Below are 19,285 nucleotides of genomic sequence, written 5' to 3'. Positions count from 1 at the left end.
AACTGGTCAGAAAAGTAAAAATAAAGGGTAATTATTTTAATTATACTTCACAGTAATCTCTCCATTTGCAAAGCAGCACACCATCTGGGTACTTGCATGATGACAACTACTGCAATAACCGAGCCTCTCTCAAAAAATAATGAATGTATCCTGCCATGTGGGGAATTATTATTCCTATCTTGCAGATAGGAAACTGAATTGCTGGAACTAATTCACCCAAGATCATGAAGTAGCAGGTGCAAGAAATGGGAAATATCCCAAATCCCAGTGCAGTGCCAAAACTAAATGACCAGCTGTCCTCACCCAAAGAAATGCAGTTATAAAAATAAACTAGTCAAAGCTTGAATGCTTTAAAACAAATGTTATGAAATCTTGGAATCATATAAAAACAGGGCTGGAAGAGACTTCCAGGGGTCATCTAGTCCAACCCCCTCCTCAAGGCAGAATCATCCCTATCCAAACCATCCCATTCCTAAAATTACACACGTTTACTCTGTTGCACAAATACAAGCCATATCGCTGATGCACCAAAAGCACCTAAACCTACCACAGCAGAAGGACAATGGCATTCAGAGCCCAGCTGCAAGGGTTGTTAAAATGCACTTGAGAGATCCTAGGAAAAGGGCCACACCCCCCACTGCAGAGGAAGAAAAAAAACCCCACAAACTGTGCCAATCTGACCATAAGGTAAAATTCCTCCCTGCCCCTAAATGTGGCGATTGGTCTGAGGGCAAGATACTTTAACAAGGAACCTCCAGGCTTTAATCCCAGCAAATGCTCTAGCATGCTCCAGTCAAAATCCCCAGACTTAGATGCAGCCAACACTGAATGCCTCTGAGGAAAATGGAAAATTTTTTCCACCCTTACACCTGTAGCAACAGGAGGAGGAAATTTTTTTCCCAGCCCCATGTGGCAACCAAAGCCAAGAAACATGGACAAATCTAAACACCCTTCATTCTGCTCTGCAACCTGGCAACAGCAACTCCACACAGCACAAACTCTAAATGGACAGCCAGAACTCCCCTTTCTGCATCCCCTTCATAAACTTGTCCCACTTCCTTTAATCCTCTTTCATAGCTAAACCAGTTGGGGAGCTCTGCTTCATTCTCCTGCTGCCGAGTCCTCCTTTCCAACATCCAGAGCTCTTCTCCTTTAGCAAGGTTTTTGATGCCATCTCCCACAGCATTCTTACAAGCAAGCTGGGAAAGTATGGGTTGGATGAATGGACTGGAAAGTGGATAGAAAGCTGGCTGGATTTTTGGGCTCCATGGGTAGTAATCAATGACTCAGTGTCTAGCTGGCAGGCAGTATCAAGTGGAGTTCCCTGGGGCTCAGTCCTGGGGCTGGTTTTGTTCAACATATTCATTAATGATGTGGAAGATGTGCTGGAGTGCACCCTCAGCAAGTTTGCAATGACACCAAGCTGGGGAATATAGTAGATGCATTGGAGGATAGGGCTAGGATTCAGAGTGACCTAGACAAATTGGAGGATTGGGCCAAAAGGAATCTCATGAGGTTCAACAAGGACAAGTGCAAAGTCCTGCACTTAAGATGGAAGAAACCCATGCACAGTTACAGCCTGGTGACCAACTGGCTAAGCAGCTGCTCTTCAGAAAAGGACCAGGAGGTTACTATGGACAATAAGCTGAATATGAGCCAGCAATGTGTCCTTGTTGCCAAGAAGGCTAACAGCATCCTGGGCTGCATCAATAGGAGTGTTGACAGCAGATCAAGGGAAATAATTATTCTGCCCTATTTGGCACTGGAGAAGCCACACCTGGAGTACAGTGTCCAGTTTTGGGGCCCTCCACTAGGATGTGGACAAATTGGAGAGAGTTCAGCAGAGAGCAGTGAAAATGGTTTGGGGGCTGGGAGACCTGACTTCTGAGAACAGGCTGAGGGAACTGGGCTTATTCAGTCAGCAGAAGAGAAGACTGAGGTGGGATTTAATAGCAGCCTTCAACTACCTGAAGGGTGGGATTTGGCAGCAGCCACCTGACAGGTGGTTCTAAAGCGGATGGAACTGGACTGTTCTCAGTGGTGGCAGATGACAAAACAAGGAGCAATAGGCTCAACTTGTAGCAAGGGAAGTTTAGGTTAGATATCATGAAAACACTCTCTCACTATGAGTGGTGAAGCCCTGGAAGAGATTACCTAGAGAGGTTGGTGGTATCTCCATCCTTGGAGATTTTTAAGGTCCAGCTTGACAAAGCCCTTGCCCAACTGGGGATGGTCCTGCTTTGAGCAGGGGTTGAACTAGATGTGACCTCCTGAGGTCCCTTCCAACCTTCATTTTCTTTGATTATCTCCCAGAACGGAGAGGGGAGGGGGCTCTTCCGGGCTTCTAAACTGTTGCTCTTTACAAAGTACTCCAGGCATACCTTGGCCTATATCATCCCCAGCCAGTGGCTTTCCAACCTCCTCTTGCATATCTCCAGTGATGGAGAATCTACAACTTCCCTAGAGGCAGCATATTTCACTGCCTCACTGTTCTAACAGTGAAGACGTTCTTCTAGACATTTAGTCTAATCCTATCCTGCTGCAACTGCATGTTACTGGTCCACATCATACTCTCTGCAGCAATGGGCAGGGAGGCAGAAAGGTGTTCTTCCTCTTTGTTATGGCAACCCTTCAAGTATTTGAAGATGGCTATCATGTCCCCTCTTAATCGGTTTTTCCACAAGCTGAACACGCCTATTTCATTCAACCTCTCTTCATACAATTTGGGTCCCAAACCATTTAATCATTTTTGTCACCCGCCTCTGGACCCCCTCTAATTTCTCCATGTCCTCTTTAAAGCATGAAGCTCAAACTTTGCACAATACTCTAGATGAGGACTAATTAATGCCAAGTAGAGGCATTATCACCTCCTGTATCTTGCACCTATTGATATAGCCCAAAACTGCATTTCCCTTTTGTGCGGCCATATAACATTGCAGACTTGCACTGAGTTTGTGATTCACCAAAGCGCCCAGGTTCTTCTCCATAGTACTGTCCTCCAGTCAGTTGTTACCGATATTGCGTTTCACATATTATTGCTTGCTTCAATAAATTCACTGTAGAACTATAGTAGATTTCATTGTTTGTATCTTCCAAAGTTATTATGAAATGGTTAGAAGTTCGATTAAAAAAAAAGATATTAGAATACTCGATTTCGCAAGAATGAAACCCTGCACAAATAGTATGAAAGTAGTTGTGAATTCCACTACAATGCGTTTCTTTAAACTAGAATTACAGCATGTGGCAAAGATTTTTAAACACATTTCTAACATGATGCAAGCTTTGTAAAGCCTGCCAACCTACTGTAATCCATGCAAGAGCTAAGCACTAAAATGGGTCTGAATTCAGAGAACTCCTTCAAAATACATTCTTTTATGCTACAAAAACTCTTCGCCAGTACAGTATAGAAGACATTTACTATTCAGGATATCATGACTAAAAAATGTCCAATTTTCATCATTCTATGGAGGTGTTAAGAATGTAGCACTATATAGAAAAATAGTATGAAATAGGCAAGTTGCCAAAACATTGGTAAACAATACATAAACTGTACATAAGGCTTCTATACTGCAAATAAGACTACACAATATGATGTTACAAGTGCTAGTCACCTACTTAAAATAGTTGAAGGTCACTATTTTAATGGTTGGTTTATCACGCTAGGTATAATCACTGTTGAATTGAGAAGTATTCTCCTGCTAGTTATGGATTCTGGGAGAGTTATAACAGCATCTAAACATTCTTGAAAATAACATCACTTCACATTAAACAGAGTTTTTGGAAGCAAGAACAAAATTAAAATCTCAACAATCAAAAAATTGCACAGCAACTCGCACTGGTGAAACTCCATTTAAATCCACTATGTACACTGTTATGAAAAAGAGCAGGATTTGATACCATTTAAGAAAAGGAGTGGGATATTAATAGCTAAATGGAGAATTAAATAGTTTGCATGCATGAAGTTGCTGCATTAAATGTAAACAGTTCTTTTTAACATGAGTTTCAGAGAAGTTCTTTGGTGATAACACTTTTGGCATCATGTAACCAAACTGCACTGATGACAGAGCATGTTCAGGTAAGAGACAATCTAGAAAGAGCTAGAGCTGTCTAAACAACTGACAAACATAGATGGAGAAGCCAGGGTTCTGCTCAGAGGATGGGATATTTTCAAAAGAGATACTTTACAATTAGTGTGACTTTTTCAGCAGTCCCTTTTATTTTAGGGAGAGATGGAATGACTGTATTTTAAGGTGCCACGGCAAGGCAAATGATTTAAACTAGTTCAGTAAAGGAAAAAAAAATTACTCCCTGTCTACAAACAAAACCCCCTTATTTTTGTAAAATATTGTATTTTACTGTTATATTTAAGAAACAAATTTTGCACAAACTGTTTTTATTAAAGAATCATAGAAAAGTAAGGCTGAACAGTACCTCAGGAGTCCATCTAGTTCAGTGGGAACCAACCCTTTTTGGCAGAAGTGCCATAAGATAAGCCCCAGAGCCTCCTCGAGTGTCACACTGATCCCTTTCTCTTGCCTGATCTGCTGCTCTGCTTTCTGTTCCCTACCCTGTGCTCTCTGCCCCAATCCACTGCTCTGTATTCTGCTCCCTGCATTATCTGCTGCGGTGTTCCCTGATCCCTCCCCAATCTGCCACATGCCACACGCACAAGTGATGCCTGTGCCACTTGGATCCATTTTTGTGGTTTATCAAGGTGTGTTTGAATCCTGAATCGCCCTGTCCACCAGAGCTTATGCAATTCTACATGACCTGACATCATCACGAAGGTGACTGAAAATAATAAGTATGTCATACTGTACAATAGTAGAATATTTTTAGGAAAATCGGCTTTGAACTGATAATTCTATTTCTAGTATGGTGACATTTGAGAGAGAGAATGAAACCCGAGTGATATTTCTGTCTTAAGCTATATCAGATTTTGTAGTATTTATAGGGTTAACATGTATGGAGAGGTGTGGTAGGGTACTGTTGGTGTCTGCCACTTTAAGGGCCCAGCCAAGCAGCCAGCAGGTGTTTGATTGTGGCAGCCATTTTAGATCCCTGGCCGCCCATATAAACAGAGCAGTTCCCTGCTGGCAGGTAGGCAGTAACATTGCCTGACTGCAAGGCTGAATGCAACATCCCGGAAGTAAAGGAGGAGCTGTAGGGGACAGTTTGGAGGCTCCTGGTCCTGGGCATGATCTAAAACTGCAACCTGCTGGGAGCGGGTGACCTGGTGGGGCTCTCAGTGGTGCAGGAGCCCCCAGGAAATGCCAGGCCAGTCTCCACCTTGATGAAAGGCAGGTCAGGGCGCCTTAATAACCACAGCTCCCACAACCAGGTGGGTCACCCGCTAGTAGGGTCCAGAGGGCAGACCCAAGAGAGAGAGTGGGGCTAGAGGCTCAGAGGCCTGACATAGAATACCCTCGACTGGTCAATGCTGGGGCCAGGACCAGACTGGTCAAAAGGGCCAGGGGCCCACCACGAGGGATGCCCAGAGCTGAGGGCCTGGGATTCCAACTGGCCTGGAGGTGAGGCCAGGGCCTGTGTGCCCAAAGGTCCCAGGGGGACCACGCCTAAGAGGGGAAATAGTTTCAGGGAGCTAGGCAGCCCTGAATGAAGGTGGGGTAGGCTGCCTAAACGGAGAGATCTTAGAGGGGTCCTGATTGGAGGATTCTGGGGCCCAGTGTGGGGCTGGTGACATTAAGAACCATGGATGTCATCTGCGAGGCTTAGGCTGTGGTACAGGGGAGGAATGGAGCCGCAGATAGCACCCCCTGGCGTCGGGGCAAGAAATGGGCAGCCTCCCATCTAATTACGAGCATTAATTAACAAGGCATGGCTGGCGAGACAGCAGGCAGTTGGCCCAGAACAGGTGGGCGGCGCGTTGGTAGATGAGCCAGCCCCAGAGAAGGCCCCCTGTTACAAGAGGATAAATCCATCCTTGCTATTTTCTCCTTTTTTCATAATGAAAATCTAATCCTATTTCTGAGTTACCATTTATTTTCATAGCAATTATACCATCCCCATTCAATATCTTGAATATACAACTAGGAATATCAAACCCCCATCACAAAGTTCCTGTGATGCATCCTGGGCCCTAATCCACAGCCTTAATGAACTTCACTAGTCACATGGCAGCTTTATGTTAGAACTGAACAGCACCCAAGTTCAAGACAGCTTTAGCTAGTCCTTGGTTTGTGAGCCACTTAAGAGGAGAGAATACTCCAACTTTACTCTTCAGTAGTCAGCATGGCTACAAATTCATATGGTAGAATCACAGAGTAATGTAGCAGTGATGGTCCAGGAATTATGCAAGAGGCAAAGATTTCTTAGGGTGATATCTTTTATTGGACCAACTGCATAGTTGGGATAGAGTTAAACAAGCTCTCGAATGCAAAACATTCTTCATCAGGTCTGATATTTATATACACCGTGAGCTCCCATGCACTTTGCCTTGCGCGAACAAGAAAGTTTTATTTGACCCACTGTTGCTTCTCTAGGCTTATTTTTGAGACGACATTTGTAGTCTACTAGGATGCCAAACAATGCATCAGAATAGAGCTTTAGAAATTCTAAAACTAAAATGATCAAAGGTCATAGAACAATCACAGCACAAAGTGTACTATACATAAAACATACCTATATAGCCAAAATCAAAATATAACCAAGACATACGTTGAAAGACATTACAGCACAAGTTAAAAAAAAATTATTTTCATAAATAAGCATTTGTACTACTGTTGTAATCCGTCATGGTGTTTGAAACTTCAGTGTTCAAGATCAAATTCTTTTAGACTTTGTGCAAAGAAAGTTTAATGTAAGGACCTAAGTTAACAATAACAGCATTCATTTTCCCCATGATGCTTTGAACAGGGTAATTCTAAAAGTCACTGATGTTACTCTTCACCATGACACAAAAGTTCATGACACTTCCTGCCTGAAGGTACACATTCCTAGACTCACCTTCTTCCGAATGTCTTCGTCATTTGCTCCAAGGGAAGCATAGAGCTTGAATGCAGCCTGGCGCAATTCATGAGCATGCTTTAAGTCATGGTCAAGCTATACAAAATAAATTTTAAAATATTATATTCAGAATCTTTATAAAAAATAATATAATTGTAACTTGCAAATATATCTTTTTAACTGGCATTGGTTAGTGCATGCTTACTCAGGTTTTGGCTATGCTGAGCTATGAATAAGCAGGAACACTAAAAATTTCAGATTAGCTAAGTACTGCATATGCTTACCCTACTGAATGAAATAACTAAGGTTAAGCACATCATTAAGTGCTTCAGTACAGGCTATAAGACAGTCCAACAGTCATAATGAAGAAACATATGCAATGACTCAGAAGCACAGTATTTGTAGTGTTTTCCCTGATCAAATCAGACCCTCACTTCTTCCCTTCTGAGCATGGGCTACATTCAGGAACATACCCAGGAATTGCAAGGGTTAAGTATAAGGTAGACTGGGGTCTCAGACCAAGTCCAGGAGTCCCCTTTATAGACAGATTAGAGTGCTAAGTGATCCTGTAAGAAAACTATAAGTAAAAGAATACTATCAAGCTACCTGGTTTTTCCCACTTTTTGTTTTGGAAGAGTCTGTTGCAAGCAGAGCAGTGCAATAACTGAAAGATTATTTTACTTAAATTTCAGAAGTCATTTATATATGTAGTTTCAAAACCACTCTGACAAGCATTGGGAAGTTTTGTTCTGAATAAGAGAGATAACATACCCTTTTGATATCGGTGATTGCACTGACTGAGCTAGGGTACTTGAAGTAGTCAGCAAGCATTGCAATAAGGTGGTCAGTAATGCTGGCGATTCTCTGGAGCTCAACATCCGTTTCAATCAAGTAGGCAAGTGTTTCTGCTCCTTCTACTCGTTCCTCCAGCAATCTCTCCTTACTGCACATTCGGACCAAACATGGCAGTGTCTGGCAGGCACAAAAACAGTTTAAATGAAGATAAATGTAATCTATCAAGACCTTTACAAATTCAGTTTGCTATCCAGTGCAAGTTTCTTCACCAGCATCCACATACCTAGTAACATCTTTGAGAAAAGAAGGTCAAATAACTGCAAGAATCACATACAGAAACTCAGCTTAACTGACTGAATTAGGCATTATTTGCAGTTATCACTGCAGCAGATGGTTATCATAATATCTTTTGGGGTCATAATACTCCGTGCAAATATCATGTTCACAAGTGACTCAATTAAAAAATTCTGTATGGAAGCTAAATATGTTTGTGTAAGGGTGTTTACTAGCAAAGATTTACATATGCTTTAGAGAAGAACAGATTATGCTCAAACCCACCCAAGCCTTCTGTTTTGATGCCAGAGGCCACAAGCAATGCTGTGGAGAAAAATCCTAGATACCAGAGTAAAAATTTACTGCCTTTATGTCTTCTAGCTCCTGGAATCTGCATGTCATGCTGTGTTATCTAAGAGCTGAGATAAGCAGAAAGCCCCAGGAGAGGTCTATAGCTTACTGTAAACAGATCAACAGTGAAACAAAGATTAGAAAGAGACGTGGTCTCTCCTTACTCACAGAATCTCTTAGCTGAGAATATAAGAGGCCCTGAAACAGGAAGAAAGGGACATTTGGGAGGGTGGATCTGCTAAAGCAACATATTACCAGGACTCCAGATACTCATATATATCCTAGAGTATATCTACCCTGAAAAATGCTGCATGCTGTTGTGATGCTCAATCTAGCTCAGGTCCTGGACACTGTCTAACCACAACAGCACAGAACTCAATGGTGGCTAATTTATATGGGGATTTTTTGGACGGTTAAACTATCCTGGGTGGAGTCTAGAGCTGTTAAGACTAGACTTCTTCCAGTACCTGAGCTAGCTTGTTTAAAGCTAGGTGGAGTATCTGTGCACTACACTATGGTGTCGACAGCCCCTGATTCTCCCCAGTGGAACTGCCACCAAAGATTTCTTCATTTGAGAATCAGTCAGAAGCAGCAATCTATCACAGCAGGATGACCCAGGAACTGTTCATTGAGAGAGAGGCTGAACACAACCTGTTATCAATGTGTTCATTGTAGCTCTGGCAGAACAGGACTAAGGATCATCTAGAACAGGGATGTTCAAGTTCTGGACTGCAGGTTAAGTACAAACCATGAAGCCAAGACATCTGGCATGCAGGGATCCCCACCAGCTGGAAAACCTGGCAGTGGGGAGCAGTACAAGGTCTACACAGCACAATCCAGTCTTTCCCAGGCCACTGCCAGTGCAGCAGGATCAGCACTGGGCCCGCTCCCTGCACCTCCAGATCGGGCCAGGCTACTCCCCCTCACCCCACACATAACCAGATCAAGGCAGCTCCATCCCAGCCCTCCTCACCTGTTCAGATTGGGACCACACCACCCTGCCCTGTATATCCAGGCTCCCCACTCCACCCTCCCCACCCCGTGTGTCCAGATCAGGGCCACTCCACTCTGTCTGCCGGAGTCGGGCTGTACAAACAGCCCCAGCCAGATCCAGATCTGGCCTGCGGAGGAGCCTGGAACTGCAAATCTGGCCTACAGGGTGAAAAGGTTAGGCACCTCTGATCTAGAACAAGGGGTGTCTCTCCAAATACCAGCAAAAATTGCAATATTTATTTGCTTGAGCAGCCTCTGAACTAACTTGTGTTCTTTTTGGATCTTTCTCCAACCTGGAGTATGTGCTCTACCATCAATTTGTAGAGCAAAACGTCCTTAAATGTGTTATACAGTCTGGTGAAGAAAACATGCAGAAAGACCAGGGAACACTTGCGGAAGTACCTCAAGAGTCTGAAGCATCATTATTTTCTTTCTGAAAACCCATGAGAAGGGGATGAGCTACAAAGACTAGGAGCATAAACATTTGTCAAACTTGTACTGATCAGGACATCTCCATTAGAGGGGTAGAAGAAATCCTAATTACATAAAAATCTTAAAATTCCGAAAACATGATGTGTAACACGCCAAGCCCCCTTACCAGGGAAAGTGCCTGTTTCCAAACCTGGGCTGCTGGCAAGGCCTCCACAACACTGTTGTGCTTGGGAGGCTATACATACAAAGGAGACTTTAAACCACCTCTGTACTTCTACAATCTCACGCTCCCCTCAATCCAATTAAAAGCCAGTTCAGGGCTATCAGGACATGTGGGAACCATTACAGCAATAAGAAACACATGTGAAATGGAGATGTTGGTAGAAGGGGATGCTGTGGTGGATCTAAACCACCTAAGGATCTCAATACAGAAGGTGAACCTCCCAGTGCCAGGTGTGCTACCTTTAAGCTTGGTCTGCACTGGGGGGAAGCAGTAGAAGATCTAGAAGTTTAAGTATTTCAAAGACATTCACAGAGGTAAACTATCCGTCTCTCACTCTTCCCAGGGTCCGAAGCGGCCACTGCTACTCCAACAACTTTCACTCTCCATGTATTTCCAACCAGACTCTCTTTTTAAAGATGGTTTCCACCAATCAGTGACAGAAGGACCCTGAAACTAGGTCTTTAATTCCCCTTATTCCTTCCACAACTTCTCTACTTTATATAACATGACAATCACAGCCTTGGTGACAGGCAGCATAACTCAGGAGAGATCAGTTCTCTCACAGCTGAAGATGCTTTCTGCTCCTTCAAAGGTAGACCTAAATAAAAAGTAAGTATGAAAATAAATTTAAAATAATAGAGCTAAACATTTTGCTGACATAACTGCATTGATATAAATGGACTTATATAATCTGTAAGAAATTATTTGAGTTATTTTCCAAGATCTGAACAAAAAACATTCGCTTAATCTTCTGAGGATCCATTTACATTAGAACATGAAAGAGTGTGATACTGCTCCAGGAGACCAGCACCGTCCTTGTCTTTTGAGTACTAGATGTAAAACTGTTGGCAGCATCACAGACTAAAGCTTTTCTGAAGCTTGGGAAGAGCCAATGTCATTCTGTGCGCACGGACAAAGCCTGATTTTCTATCACTGACACAAACTCTGCAGAGTCAAAAGAAAATGATTTCTTTGACAAATACTTAGGTTTAGGCCTGAAGTGTTCAATAGGTTCAAGTGCTGATGCTAACAATTCTGCTGAGTGTTGGTTGAACCCTTCAACTGCTAAGGCCTTATTCCACAAACAGGAGTTTCCCTCCTACTGCTGACTGGGGACAACAATGTCACAGAAACTAAAAAACTGTGAAAACTGTTCCTTGGCTAAATACCACTCCAGTTGCATTTCATAAACCTGAGCCATCTGCCATTATTGGGGATGATGCATATGAAGTCTCACTCTTAATTCTTCACTTAAAACTAGCATCATAAGCAAGTTTACATTGCTACACTGGATGAATTTCAAAGGCACAAATAGGAATTAGGTAGCTGACTTTTAAAGAGAGCTGGACATGACTCTACATTGTATTCCTCTGAACATTTCCACAGGCTTTAGCGGTGCTTGTTACATTTTGTGCTAGCTGTACACAAAAGTGCTAAAAATATTACATTTGCATTTTAATTTGCTTACATTTGAAATGCAACATGCACTTGTGAAGCATGCAACCAGCTTACCTTTAACACAATGCAGTTGTCATCTGTCCGGATTGCTCCAGCTCTGCACATGTAAGTAAGGCTGTAACAAGATACCAGAACATAAAGCTGCTGCCTACTATTCTTTAAATTTCTAAGGTAACTTACTGTGCAAGGAACAGATTAAATTAAAAACATACACTTCACTTTGCCCTAATGCTCATTTTAACAGGCATAATTAATCAAAATATGATACTATTCAGCATAATGTCTGCATAATCAAATTGGTTTTCCACATGCATCTTTTAGAGTTTAAGCTGTCAAAACACTGAAACTATGGCAAGACTAAGACTATGGGTTGTTTTTTGCTCATACTGACAGCACCGTAAGTCTATTATGACTCTACTAAAGTCAGTCAATTCATAACCCTCTAAAGCAGTGGTTTTCAACCTGTGGTCCATGGACCCCTGGGGGTCTGTAGACTAAGGGGTCCATGAAAGATGACTATGATCAATCAAAAGTATGTAAATACCCACACTTAAATTCAAAAGAGCCTGCATCTCCCTTTGAAATTCCCAAACGGGTCTGCACCTCCATTCAAATATTTTTAGGGTCCACAAATGAAAAAAAGGATGAAAACCACTGCTTTAAAGCCATTGCAAGCAAGGACATACTTGGGACTTATATTTACAGCAATTCTGTATTAAATACTCCAAAGAACAGAGCTCTATTATTGACACGACTCGGGTAAGCAATCCCTCTCAGAACAGCACATATGGACATGCTTAAAACCCACTGAAGTCAAAGGGATTTGAATCCACCCCAGTTTGACACAGGTTCTTGTCTCTACGTATAACAGTAACTATTGCTATGGAGAACTTCTTAAGTCTCTTAATTTCTACATGTTTAAATGTTTTATCTTAAATTCCATAATCATACAAGATTTTGCAATGAAGTCTGTGGGAAACTTGTATCCTCATCACAATTCCTAAACAAAGAGCATGCCGTTTTCTCCAGGTACTGGTGTGGTCCTTATAGAAATATCCTACATTCTTGGATGTGTTCATTGGGGTTATTATAGGGTAGGGGTTTGGTAGCTAGGTAAAGGAGTCACTAATTTCTTACAGATGGACAAGAAATATCATGGATGAGCAGTTAAATGGCAACCATGCAAGAGATTGTTGCATGGTTTTTGGAGAACCAGAGATGTATCAAAGGTGACAAAGGTTTACAGAGTTTAAGGCACTGTGGGGAACGTGGTCCTCAGTCTTTTTAGAACAGTAGTTTTCAAACTTTTTTCATTTTCAGACCCCTAAAGTTTTGAATGGAGGTGCGGAACCCTTTGAATTGTAAGTGTAGTATACACATGCTTTAGATTGATCATAGGCATATTTCACAGACCCCTTAGCTATAGCCTGTGGACACCCAGGAGTCTGCAGACCATAGGTTGAAAACCACTCTCTTAGATTTCTGTCCGTCTCAGCGGGAGCAATTCTCTCAGCTCCTAGGTTTCAAATGACAAATTGTGCATCAAGGAAGAATCAGGTGTTTTAGACTGACTTCTATTGAAATTGACAGTTGATTTAAATGTAATAATCCCACGCAAATTAACACATATTCTACCTGTGTATCAAAATGAAAGTTAGAAGGGGAAAAAACCCATCAGTTTAATTGCTCATGTATAAAGACAAGGGATGGGAACTGAGGAGCCATGGCTACATAAGCACTTATTACAGAATATAGTGCCACTTTCATGTACATAACACTAAAAATAAATCTCCATTACTCCTACAAAATTGATCCTGCCCTATGCCACCCACCAATAAAAGTGACATATCTATCTAAAAAAAACCTACTATCAAGGAAAAGCTAAATGGAAGAGATCACACTGCCCTCTTTGTCCAAAAAAATGCATCAAAACTTCCCTCCTGTCCAGTCTGAGCCTAGGTCAGCTACACCAAGTTTACCCATAACCTGGCCTGGGCAGGTATCTGGAAAGCCTAAATATGGCAATGTCCAAATTTGAAGTAAAAAAGGTAGCTGTGAGAACCATTTTGTAATGAAGAAAGTCAGAACAGTTCATTATCTCATGAGAACACAAAATGAGAGGTACAAAAAACACTCCTTACGTTGGGGGGGGGTCTCAAAAATAAATGCCCTTTGTCTTCTTTCATAACCAACCACACTGGAGACTCCCAATAAACTGAATAAACATCAGCATGGACAAATGATTTCTGTCCACTGTTTAAAGGAGGCCAACCAGTGAGATAAGCACATGGGTCACCTCCCTACCCACCCACTGCCAGATTTTTGCATATACAACTTTTCCTAAAAACAAACTGCTCGAAAACAATGTGTACATTGTCTGGAAGAAATATGGTAAGAAAAGTTTCTGCTATTTACAGGCAAAAAAGAAAGTAAAATCTGCATGGACTCAAAGGAAGCAGAACAATGAGCAGGCTCCACTCCCTAGCTGCATCTGTTCAGTTGCTCACTACAAGGAAGCATGCCCCTGAGTCCGCTGACAATTCTGCATCAGTTACACCAGGTTCAAATATGAGAAATCATAGAGACCAAAGGACTTAAAAATACCTTAGGCCCCTGGCAGACATTATACTTAAGATGCAATTAACCAATTAATCACATCTCAAACAGTAACCCAGCCACATATTCATGCAATTACTGGCATGATAAAATAGGGAATAAGCCACAAAGTTATGACACAAAAGAACTAAATAGTAGGTGGTTCCCATTGCGCCTTAAATTGAACATGTAGTCAACATCGACCAGCTGATCTGTGCTGCCAGTCTCAGGAGCACACCAGACGCTCAAAGGGCTCTCATGTTCCCCCCTGGCTGGGAATGTCCATCAGCTAATTGGCTTTCCCAGCCATGAGCGCACCAGGCACCCAGCTTTCTACTTGCTGGTGAAAGGGGACCTCAGGCTTCCCCTGCACAGACAAAAGGGCACAATTGCTATCATTTCCAAAGACTGTTAACATGTTAATATCAGAAGCCTTTAGAGGCAAGTAAAATTACTTTAGACTGTAAAGCCTTCAGAGCAGCCATTAGTTCTTACTTAGATTATTTATTAGCGTAGATCATTTTATGAAACTAGAAAAATGCACTATAGATTAAACATCTTTTAAATATAGAATTTTATGACAAAAATATTTGTGAAAGTTGCAGTTCAGCTAATGAATGCCCTTATGTTTGAATTAATATGTGCTTCTGGATTGTACAGCCAGTCAGCAACATTTTTTTCTCTGCGTACAATACATGTTGCCATATGGACAGGAAGTTAAAGTCAGCAAATATATTGGCTACTGCATGAGAACTGTTGTTCTTTGCGAATTTGTGTAATTCAAGCCTTGAAAGACCTCATGCTGCCATCCAAGCACTATCATTATCCCTAAGGTTTTACATTACATCTGACCTAATTCCCAACAACAAAGATGAAGAGCAGTTAAGTTGTTAAGCGTTAGAGAGCAAGCCCTTTCCCTCCAGATCCTGGTGAGGATTACCATTTGGCTGATGTGAGCTGCATTTCAATAGGCTTGTCCCTTTGTAACATCTTCACAAAAATCTGTGGTAACAATTCTCCATCAACCAACACTGCAAATAATGAAAAAAAAAGATTCAGAAAACAGTTCATATTCAGTTAACACAGGTCAAATGAACAACAGATTAGCCACAAGGATTTCCAGCTTACCATTTACAAGTGTCATTGATACTTGGGGATTTTCAAAGGCTAGAACTGAGAAGCATTTCAATGCTTGCATTCGAACCTGTATAAAAAAAAAAAAAAACAACAAAAGGATTTACATTTGTTTCATAAATACTAACTCAAAATAAATCAGGATATGCCACTTTATTTTAAGCTCATGTGGCTTGAAGAAAGAAACACTTGTGAAGAAATCTAGGTGCTCGTTGAACATCAGGGTTTAGGCATACAGCTTGAATATTCTACGCGCCCCCTCCCCGCCGGCGTTATCTCTGCACATTGTTTCACACAAGTTGTGTGACAGGAAGGAGAAAGCAACGACAGAAAGGTGGAAAAAGGAGGTGGCTCAGGCTACGGTCCAATTCAGTGAAGCCCTGACCAAACTGGTTGCCAACAATAAGATTGTTAGAAAGAAGGCTGCCTCATGGATACACTTTGTGGAAGCCCTTAAAAAAGTGTAAGAGTTGGGCAGAAGCCCAACAAACTCAATGGGACTTATGATCCTAAATCCCATGCGTGCTTTGGAAGGTTCACTTAAGAGCAATGCATGGATGAATTTAATTTGAGCTATTATTAAAATAAGTTGGATCTATCCCATCTACTGTGATTATATCCTCTTCTGTTATTCTCCACTTCTGCCATTGCTACTATACAGTGACATTAAAATGCATACTGTGGTGCAACAGGGCTCCTGTAAACTGGGTTGTTGTTGCATATTTGACTCCGGCATCTTGTTTTGCTATTCTGCCTATGAAGTTACTATATGATTTTGAAATTATGACCTTAATTATTGACCTTAAACAAAAACTAAGTGTTCAGTGCACCTTAGCATGCCAGTCCAGAAAATGGTTACAGTGCTACATTATATTCAGCAAACCCAGTATCAACTTCAACACCACTCAGCCATCTTCATGAAAACACTGTTAGAAATCAAGGAACTGAAAACATATTAGATTCAATCCTCAAGGTTGACATTTATATACTGCCTTTGGGGGAAAAAAAATGATTGTTATTGCTGCTGGGGCTAGGGACATACAGAGGAATAGTTTAGGCCCATATCTAGTGTCCCAGCTTCTGGAATCAGGTGATCAGATCAGCTCCTCAGCTTTCTTTATAAAAAGCCAGTTTCTAGACTTCATGGTTGCAAAGCAAGCTTGAAAATATACCAGAGCAGAGTCCACAGACCATCTGCCAGAGTCTGAAGAGAGGTTCGAACAGTAATCGTGATGTGTGAACTGCTGGAGGCCTCTCAGTAGGATGGAATCACCATGTCTCACAGCTCTGGGGGCTCTACCCAGAAGAAGACTCTGTGCATAACAAGGAAAAAGCACAGCAGGTCCAGCACCAATGCCCAGTGGCAGAGGTAAGTCCCCTTCCTAACCACCTTTGGAGAATGAGGGAGAAAGATCGCCCATTCTTCTGGGCTTTTTTCGGCACTGCTACTCTAGGTTGGAGGTGAGGCCCCAGAGGCAGAAGTACAGAGTCATAGCTTGGACTTGAGTAGACCTTTGTAAGGCTGAGCAAGGGGAACTCACGGTTTTCCATGTGCTGCACCTCAAGGTACCATCCAGGAGACTCGATACAAACTGCCTGAGCACTACTGCTCTCAAGTAGCACAGTTGCCCCTTCATCAGTGTAAATATTTGCCAGTCACATCTCCCTGTTTTTGTGTTTGGACAGGAAGGTACAACTGTCAGCTGAAGCTACTGGTTCTAGGAGGGTGTGAGGAACCATTGTCACAGAGAAAGACTAGCACTGTCCTGAGCTCTTCAAATGTCCAAGCCCCGTTCTATTGCTGAAGTAGTAAGCTCTAAAGCATTAATTTCTGAGGTGCACGAGACATGGTAGCCTCCTCACTGGTTTACCAGCCGGGCCTTTCCATTACTCAGAATGCCCCTTTGACCCCAAGGCTCAAGTGGCACAGTACAGTTCCCATCTTTTAAGACACTGCTTGCTACACCTGTTTTCTATCCTTGAATCCACTCTCCTAGAATGGAAGGATACATACGACAAGGGAAATATGCTTAACAGGACTTCAGCTTATCATAGTCTCCCCTTCTCCCACCCTAAATCCCTTGCTCCCAAGCCCCCACCGCCGCTCTCCTCTGGGTACCATGCTGGTGTTGATTTCTTTCTTTCACAACCTTATTTGCCATTTCCTCTCTCATGGCTCTGAAAGCCTGACCAGAGGGACAATGTTCTGGCTGAGACTCAGGTTTTCAGCACTTGGATTCTCTACTTCCAAGCCATAGTGCAGCCAAGGTCTCAAACACTGTCTTAGCATAAGGGAAAAGGGGGCAGACAAGACCATGCCTGCCTGATGTTCTCAGTCTGTCATCCTTGACTTCTTAGCTATATTCAGTGCTGTGGCCTACGATCCTCTCTTGAAATAGTGTCAATGGTATTTGGGTCCTTCTACCTACCTTTAATTGTATTTTCCATGTTTACTCCTCAAACCCAGCCTCCAACTTTACTCTCTTCTCTTCTCCTCTACTGTCGGCTCTGTTTGTGAGGCTCTGACTACAACATCTTACTCAAATATCTCACCCTGCTCTAACTCTTATTTCCTCTGGCCACATTCACATCTTGGCCTATTTTGCTGACAAATCTTCAAAGATGTCTACCTACCAAGTTAACTCCGTGTGGCTGAAATTAATCTCATATTGCTTCTTTCTCTGACACCAAAGACCACTGCTCTCCTCCCAGTTATTCAAACCTGTAATTTAGGTGTCAGCTTTGACCAAACCCTCACTCTACATTTATGCATCTAACCCATGCCTAAGACCTTGATATTTAGCATCTCCAGAGCCCATATTTCCTTATGTCCACATCACCAGTATGCTTATGGAGGCTTAAGCATAGAGGATATTAAAAAGGTACTTAGGGTTGAAACAGACCTTGAACCTTCTCTCTCTCTCATACTGGCCTTTGTGCCCCTCAAAAATCTACAGAGTCCATACCTTTTTCTCTTTATTATACATTATTTCCGCTGTAAAGCCTACAAAAACCTTTAATCTAATAATGGCTCATCAAATATTACATTACTCCCGAGAACTGGCTCTGTATACTTATACACCAAGCACCAACCTGGTCTAGGTGAAAGCATGCTATTTGTTACCTCTTCTCACACATCCTCATGCCCTACGAAAAGCCCATTAATTTCACTCATTCAGTGTGTCCAACTTAAAGTCAGAGACCTCTTTGGGACACTGGGTGCATCTACACAAGATGCTACGGCGCAGTAGTGTGTAGACATGGCTGCTGAGTGTTAATTTTCACTTACACAATGCATAGCACAACAGCTCCCTGAATGCCACCATGATAAAATCAGCTTCTACGTATTCTTTTAAATCTTTACGCAATTTTCTCTCATGAAGATTAGTCAGAAATAGAAGCAAAAGTGAAAAAAAATGGAATTCAGTCAATCTTAGCAGTAATTACAGACAGGGTTCCTGAAAAAGCAGTCACAAACTGGGTGGATTTGATTTAAATGAGATCGATTTAAATCATGATTTATATCACTAGTCAGGAAGCCTCAATTTAATCATTGTTTTCTATAAAAAAGTTCATTCTTTTTGTTTGATATCGGTTATTCATTTAACTTCTTGAAACGTTGTACTTTTAGAGATAAGTAAGGGCTTGACTGTGTGTACACAAACTTGCAGAGAGACAAGAGGGCTGATGGGTGGGTAATCAGGTCTGTTATATCTCATCTCCCTATACTGCTAACAAGGGTGTTATCTCTGGAGACAACAAACTCTTCCTATGCCTGAAGAAGGGCATTTGTGCCTAAAAGCTTGCAAAGAACAATTTTTCCAACTATTTAGTTGGTCTAATAAAAGAGATCACATCTACCCTCATCTGCCTATGATCTCTGGAGGCACAAATCCACAGTTTGAAACTAAGCATCACAGAGATGCTTAATGGGATCTTCTAGACTGAGCACTGAGTCCCACTGGGTAGAGTGGTTTTCTTTAATCTTTACTAATCTGTACAGGAGCCTCTGGGGACCCCAGAAGATTGGGCCCCTAAAATAGACGATTGCCTGTTGTGACCTAT

General features: G+C 42.1%; 1 protein-coding gene across 13 annotated transcripts in view; it reads right to left on the bottom strand.

The window, feature by feature from the left end:
- The window catches only part of ARMC8 (armadillo repeat containing 8), a 115,699-nt gene that overhangs the window by 20,286 nt on the left and 76,128 nt on the right, over positions 1-19,285 (bottom strand). For 8 of the 13 annotated variants that reach the window (XM_019503782.1, XM_019503772.1, XM_019503774.1 and 5 more), the window contains 6 exons: positions 16,393-16,533; positions 15,215-15,290; positions 15,027-15,117; positions 11,546-11,606; positions 7,738-7,938; positions 6,967-7,062 (listed from right to left, as the gene is read on the bottom strand). In XM_019503782.1, the coding sequence (XP_019359327.1) occupies positions 6,967-7,062; positions 7,738-7,938; positions 11,546-11,606; positions 15,027-15,117; positions 15,215-15,290; positions 16,393-16,533 (666 nt within the window). The remainder of the gene's footprint in view (positions 1-6,966; positions 7,063-7,737; positions 7,939-11,545; positions 11,607-15,026; positions 15,118-15,214; positions 15,291-16,392; positions 16,534-19,285) is intronic. The other 5 variants (XM_019503783.1, XM_019503784.1, XM_019503785.1 and 2 more) reach the window with 1 other exon arrangement.

This window comes from Gavialis gangeticus, unplaced genomic scaffold, assembly GCF_001723915.1.
Source record: "Gavialis gangeticus isolate Ggan-Ray unplaced genomic scaffold, GavGan_comp1, whole genome shotgun sequence".
Taxonomy (NCBI): domain Eukaryota; kingdom Metazoa; phylum Chordata; order Crocodylia; family Gavialidae; genus Gavialis; species Gavialis gangeticus.
The sequence above is the reverse complement of the archived record's forward strand: the minus strand, read 5'-3'. Positions and strand labels throughout refer to the sequence as shown.